The sequence below is a fragment of the Brassica oleracea genome, chromosome C6, assembly GCF_000695525.1.
Source record: "Brassica oleracea var. oleracea cultivar TO1000 chromosome C6, BOL, whole genome shotgun sequence".
Lineage (NCBI taxonomy): Eukaryota > Viridiplantae > Streptophyta > Magnoliopsida > Brassicales > Brassicaceae > Brassica > Brassica oleracea.
The window spans coordinates 34,625,868-34,632,593 of NC_027753.1; the positions used below are offsets into that span (position 1 = coordinate 34,625,868).

Here is a 6,726-nt window from a genome sequence, read left to right on the forward strand (position 1 = left end):
ATTTTGCAGTATTCAATGATTTAATAAAAATATGTATTGTTCGCTATTTCAATTTATAATCAATTAAAATAAACATTTGTTGATTGATGAATTTGTGCATTCTTCTAGAAAACGTTAGGCGCTAAGCGTACAGTGACTCAACACCTAACGTCTAAAATAATAATCGTACAACTAAATTATTAGTTAATCCATGTAGACGTTTACCAATTAAAACAATATAATTAGTTAATCCGTCGGGACGTTTACCAATTAAAACAATATATATATATATAATATTAAATGTCATGATTAGGAATGATAATATTCATATTTTTCATTTTCATAAGATTAATTGCTATAATTTCAAAATTGTTTATTATTTATTGTTGTCATATTATAATTATCTAGGCGGTTTATTAGAAAATCGCTACGGTTTTAGAGAGCCTAACGCCTATAACACTTTTTAGCTCACTGATTTGTCTGGATAGTTGTATTCTTAATTCTTCAATAAAATTGTACATTGTCGCACATTCATTGTTTAATATATGGAGATTTGTTATGTGTTTCATTCAATTCAAATCCTACTTAAAGTTTATATTGATCTCGTGCTCTATCTCAAACGTCTCTTGAAATTTAATCATCTTATTTTCCAATATATGTTACTCAGTAAAAAAATATCTTCTTAATGTAATCCTCGATCATACTTTTACCTCAGAATAAACACATCTGCTGCAATAATCATGTACCCACATGATCAAGATTTGAGGAAAAATGCTCAGTCACTGAAATCTGTTTCATAATTTTCATCCTCATCTTTCTCGTAACTAGAATGTTCAACAACATGTGTACAAGATGAGTATGCACACACACATATAACTGATCACGTAATGTCATGCGAATTGTTGCATCTGTTCTTTAAGATACACAAGTAACTCTGTTTCATTGGGTTGAAAATTTTTCTTTGATCAAATCGGTATTAAAAATTGTCACTATTTTTGTGTTGATACCAATATTGTGCAGCGTAAAGTTTGATAATTCTGCTCAATCTACAAGTTCATGTAAGCTTTAGAGACCTAAGTCGTTAATCAAGTGATTCTGAATTGCTTGAGATTAACTTTTTGAATCGACAAATTTAATCAAATTAATGCAACACAAAAGAGAAAATTATCATTTAATAACTTTAAGAACTAAATACCATAGAACTTAATTAGCAGCTTTCTTGAATAAGAGATGAAAATCAAAAACTCATAACATAAAGAAAAGATAACATACCAAAATCCCCAAAACTCCTAATTGATATATCATTATTTTTACCAGTTTCTAACTAGATTAGAACACATCTTTCTAGAACCATATTGAGATGTAAATCATCACTGAACATTGAACTTCTTTTTGGCGAATTCAAGGAACTCGGCGACAGTAGGCAAGTAAGGTTCCACTGCTTCATGGGCCCTGAACTTCTCAGCCCACTGGAGCATGCCTGGTGTTGTATCTTCACTCAAAAACTTCACACCTGAAAACGTCTCGACGACAGAAAGTGGGCCCACCATAGCCCCACAAGCGATGTCGAGGAACCCAATGTTTTCTCCTCCAAATAAGTATCCGCCTTTGCTGCTTTTCTGAAACGCTTCCTCAAGCGACGTTAGACAATCTGTCAAATTCCCCGCCATGGCCATTCTCACATCGTTATCTTTTGCTCCGGCCACCGCATTGATCGTTTCAAAGCACTATTGTCATGTCCATGTCAATATACACGCATGTTTAATGCTGATATTATATTTAGACTATTTCATAACGGCGTCTTAGAAATAAATGATTAGTTGAATGTAAAATCTATTAAAAGATTCTTAAAACATTTGCTTGCATTATTATTATCTAATTTCTCCAATATTTAATTAGTCAAATAAATAATTGATGTTTGGTATAAAAAATAGAATAATAAATATCACTTTAATTATTTGTTACCTTTCCGTCGACGAAGTGAGCCCAGAAACGAGCAAAGGCGCGATCACTGGGATGTGAGGGGAGGATGGAAGGATCTGACGGCCAAGATTCGTCGATGTACTGAACGATGTTGAGAGACTCGCAGACGGAGACATCACCGTGGATTAAGACAGGGACTTTCTTGTAGATTGGGTTGGATTCAAGAAGAAGATCGCTCTTCGAGTTCAGGACTTCTTCCATGTACTCGTACTCTACAGACTTGAGATGTAGAGCTACTTGAGCCCTTAAAGCGAAAGGGCTTCCCCATGTCCCTAATAACTTCACAGTACTGTTCAAACCGCTCTGAGCCATCTGAGACTTTACTTTCTTATCTTAGTTTGAGTTGTGTCTTGAGATGGAGTTGTTTTGGGTGAGTATTTATTTTAATTGTCGTATGAAGGAACAATTCGATTATTATGTGTCTTTCTTGAGTTTCTTCTCCAGCTGGCATGTTGGCGGCTGAGTATATTTTTTAATTAAGGTCTTAATTCTAGATTTGATTTTTGAAAAGTTACAACCAAAGATTAGTCGCTGGAAATGAGATGGTTTCTATTTCCCGGCGCTTGACTTTGGAAGCGTGTCACGATTGACTGTTGACAAAGTTTCAATTTCACTGGTGTAAAGTATAATAGAATAGATATATTATTGTGTTGTGTTTAATAAGAGAATACAATATGCATATATATAGTGGTAACATTAACATAATGTTAACACTAGATAATAATAATTTTCCTAAACACTTAATATAAATATGCTAGAATATATTGAGAGTAACTTGTTCTTCAAGTCTTTCCTTTTAGTCTTGAAGGTCTTCATGGGTTTCACGGGCTTCACAGTCTTGGTCCGTAAGATACATATCTTACGGCCCACGTATCTCTAATACTCCCCCGCACGACAAACGTGGGATGCAACACGCAAATCTGCAATCACAAAGCAGACCACGTATGTCGTGGACACTATGTCGAGGAAAACAAATCAGTAGATTCCTTCGGGAATAAACTTCAACTTAGACAAGGAGGGATGAAAACTTCAGCTCTTCTTTGGTCTTGACAATGGAAATACATCCCGTGGACGCAACTGCAACTCCACGAACAATCGTCCTTTACTCGGACAGTCCATAACTTGGACTAAACAACTTGACCTAAAACGTTCTACTAGAACTTCCCCGTAATGGTTAAACTATAACCAATAAAATCTCAAACTATGAGAAAACAATATGACAAACTCTGAGAAATTCTAAACTATAGAAAATCTCTAACAAACATAACCCATGTGAAATCATAAACCCTTAGCATTACTAAAACCCTCGTATTCTCTTGCACTCACCCGACTAAAACCAAGAAATAATCAGACAAATAAAAAAAAACCAAAAAAAAAGAAAAAAACCACTGGAGTATAAAACTAAAATCCAACAAACCCCATTGACTTTATGGAACTTGATCACGTGAACACAAACTCAAACTTATGTTGCTTCACCTCATCATCATCTGGATCGTCTTCGGCACCATCATCTCTTTCATCGTCAACACCACCGATGATAAGCATGATCAAAAGCTTAAAACTTGCGGAAGCTTTATTTTAGATCACTAAGAATCGAATGCTCTGATACCATGTAAAGTATAATAGAATAGATATATTATTGTGTTGTGTTTAATAAGAGAATACAATATGCATATATATAGTGGTAACATTAACATAATGTTAACACTAGATAATAATAATTTTCCTAAACACTTAATATAAATATGCTAGAATATATTGAGAGTAACTTGTTCTTCAAGTCTTTCGTTTTAGTCTTGAAGGTCTTCATGGATTTCACGGGCTTCACAGTCTTGGTCCGTAAGATACATATCTTACGGCCCACGTATCTCTAATAACTGGCGCTTGACTTTAGAGTTTAGAACGATCCTCCTAAGTTATAGGGGATTTCAAATTGGGGTAATAGTACATGCAAAAGTTTTGTAAGTCCAAATTCTATTTATTTATTTGATGAATTGCTTATGGATTTAGCTGAGAAAGTGTTTCGTTTCGTTTCGTTTCAATTTTAGTCTTTGTTTGTATGTGTCCTGCTCTATTAAGCTTCGACTTTCTCTTCGGGCTTAGTCTATGATGATTTTTATGTATTCTACCGAGTTTAATAACTCAATCATATATTTTAACTACTGTCATCAACGATAACCGGATGACAGAAAAAGAGGAAGTTAAATTATACACTGATTCATCTCAAAATTGTGACTCTTAACATATATACAGTATAAATTCCATAAATTAATATTCGATAAATTAATAAATTTTACCGATCCATGTTAATATATTCATCTAGTCCCAATAAAATCATTAATTAATAATCTATCTATATATACATTTTATATAAGTATAAACTAAATATTATATTGTTTGTTTTATATTCACAATAAAATTATCTCTATTTTTTTTAAAAAAAAAATCAAAATATTTTGATAATATTTAGTAAAATTATATCGAAAATCACATTTGAATTCTATGAAGCATAAAAATATACACCAAATAATGTAGTAAAAAAATATGATAGTCTAATTTCTAAAATTTAATTAATGTATATACAGTAAAATTAACTATTTCGTATTTTATAAATAAAAAAAAAATCTAAAAAGTATTTTTATAAATTAATAACTCTATAAATTAATATAATATCATGGTTCCATCATTATTAATTTATAGAGTTTTTACTGTATATTCTTTCTACATCAACTCAACTCTAAGTGATGTTTTCGTTCAGATGAATATTAAATGCTTATGTTTTAGGAATTTACTTTATTATTGGTTGAATTATGTTTAGCTAGACGATAAATAATGTTTTAATTTAGGAAAAGACCTTAAATGCTTTTGTATATGTATACCAAAAACTTTAAACATGAAATAAATGATATATTCATACATGTAATTAGATTATATGTTATGGAACTGAAATTAGGATGATAGTAATGTGTTTTCTTTTATAATAATAAGGTATCTTAATGCCTATGAGTGGGTGGGGTTTGTCCAACCTTTGTGGGATGGTCAGCGAAGCTTTAATGCTACATTGTTCAAGGTTGGTCTCGTCTGATTTCAATCGACTCTAAAGTAATGTGCATAGATTGTAAGCAACCCAGGAATGGTGTTTCTTTTTTTTTTTTAACACTGGTTTTGATTATATATAAAAAGTCACAGATATGGACCCTCTCAAAGGGAGGGAACGATACAACATCGAACTACAGCACCAACAAACCCCATCCCAAAACAACTAGAAATCTTGATCTCTCCAAACTTCAACCCCAAGACAATCAAGATTACAAAAACCTGCTCTCATTCACGAACAACTCAAAAAGCCAACAAGGAGGACCCGAAGCCACATCTTTAGGTATGTGTCACGAATTTCTATGAGTTGAGAAATATCTTGTTGTAAATAATTTTATTTTATACTTTATTTATTAAAAAAAAACTAAATTAATGTCAGTCTCAAGTATGGTCGCATTTTGTATTTAAGTTTTCCCAAAACAAATTCACAATAAAATACTATAAATTAATATTTATAAGTTAATAGGCATCTGAATTAATAAATTTATATATTGATAAGTTGCTTTATTCAAATAATATATAAACGACAAAATAATAAAATTTGTATGTAATTAAATATAATGGCTAAATATATTCCCAATAAATCTGTTCTTTAAATATATATTTGTTTTGATATTTATTAATATTTAGCATGAATTAATAACTTATAAATCAATAAATTATAATTTTAATATTATTTTATAAAAAGATACAGTAATTATGTAGTTGTAAAATCGGGAATTTGTATTGATAAGTTGATAAAAATGGTAGTTAGTAACATGTTCTGTTGTCATATTATAAAATTACGATAATTTAGAAATTCTTTTGTCTTTTTCTTCTGAATTTTACGGTTTCTAATGTCTTTTTTTTTTAATCAAACGGTTTCTAATGTCTTTTATAAATAAACTTAGGTATGCGTTATACACGTTTTTAACTAAATTCCGAACCACATGGCGCCACGTCATGGGGTTCTCACATCCTGATCCACATTGATGACGTGGTGATCGTGCAGAGTAAAAGAGTGAGGGTATGGCGCAGTGGATCAGCTCTCGACTGGTGGGTGTATTTTATAACTTGGAGACTGAGAGAGCACCGTGAACGTGAACAACACAAAGAGAGGACAACATGTCAGGCTTACTTTTACCAAAAAAAAAAAAGTCAGGCTTACTCGGCAATATCTCATGAAACAACTAAAATTTCATAATTCATACGCGTCGCCACAACGTCATCATCATCTTATGATTTGTTATCGTTAAAGTACAAAATTCAAATGATTTTGACAGTCATGTGTGATATTTTATATGTTTGCTATTCAAGGAAAAGAGAAGTTATAAGCAATAAGAATATAACTCAAGAAAGCACTAAGAATATAAGAGCAACATTATTAGGAGCATCTAATAGAAGTTTTCAAAGGACACTAAATGATGAATTATTATAAATTAGTGTTGGAGTATCTCAAAATAACCCCATCCCAAGCTATATCACTGAACATGCTCTAACAATCACCCGTTTCAAGAATAAAAAAAAAATATTAACGTCTTTTGTCCCAAATCCATTACTATGTCGTGCCACAACATGAATACGGCTGAATCTTGTATTCGATATATATGTATACTTAACTTTTGCTTGATATAGTAAAATGTCTTAGTAACTTAGGGCATTTACCAAATATTAGCAAAAAAAAAAAAA

General features: G+C 31.5%; 1 protein-coding gene across 1 annotated transcript; it reads right to left on the reverse strand.

Moving 5' to 3' along the window:
* Positions 1–1,203: 1,203 nt before the first annotated feature.
* LOC106299111 (glutathione S-transferase U12-like) lies at positions 1,204–2,340 on the reverse strand. Its single transcript, XM_013735250.1, has 2 exons — positions 1,945–2,340; positions 1,204–1,706 (listed from the first exon to the last, which is right to left on the reverse strand). Exons 1-2 carry the CDS (start codon positions 2,272–2,274, stop codon positions 1,350–1,352), a joined length of 687 nt encoding a protein of 228 aa, XP_013590704.1. The 5' UTR covers positions 2,275–2,340; the 3' UTR covers positions 1,204–1,349.
* Positions 2,341–6,726: the final 4,386 nt, after the last annotated feature.

Coding starts and splice junctions, on each gene's coding strand:
- LOC106299111 (XM_013735250.1), bottom strand. CDS start 2,274: ATGGCTCAGAGCGGTTTGAACAGTACTGTGAAGTTATTAGGGACATGG. Junction 1,707..1,944: donor CTCACTTCGTCGACGGAAAG/GTAACAAATAAT, acceptor ACATGACAATAG/TGCTTTGAAACGATCAATGC.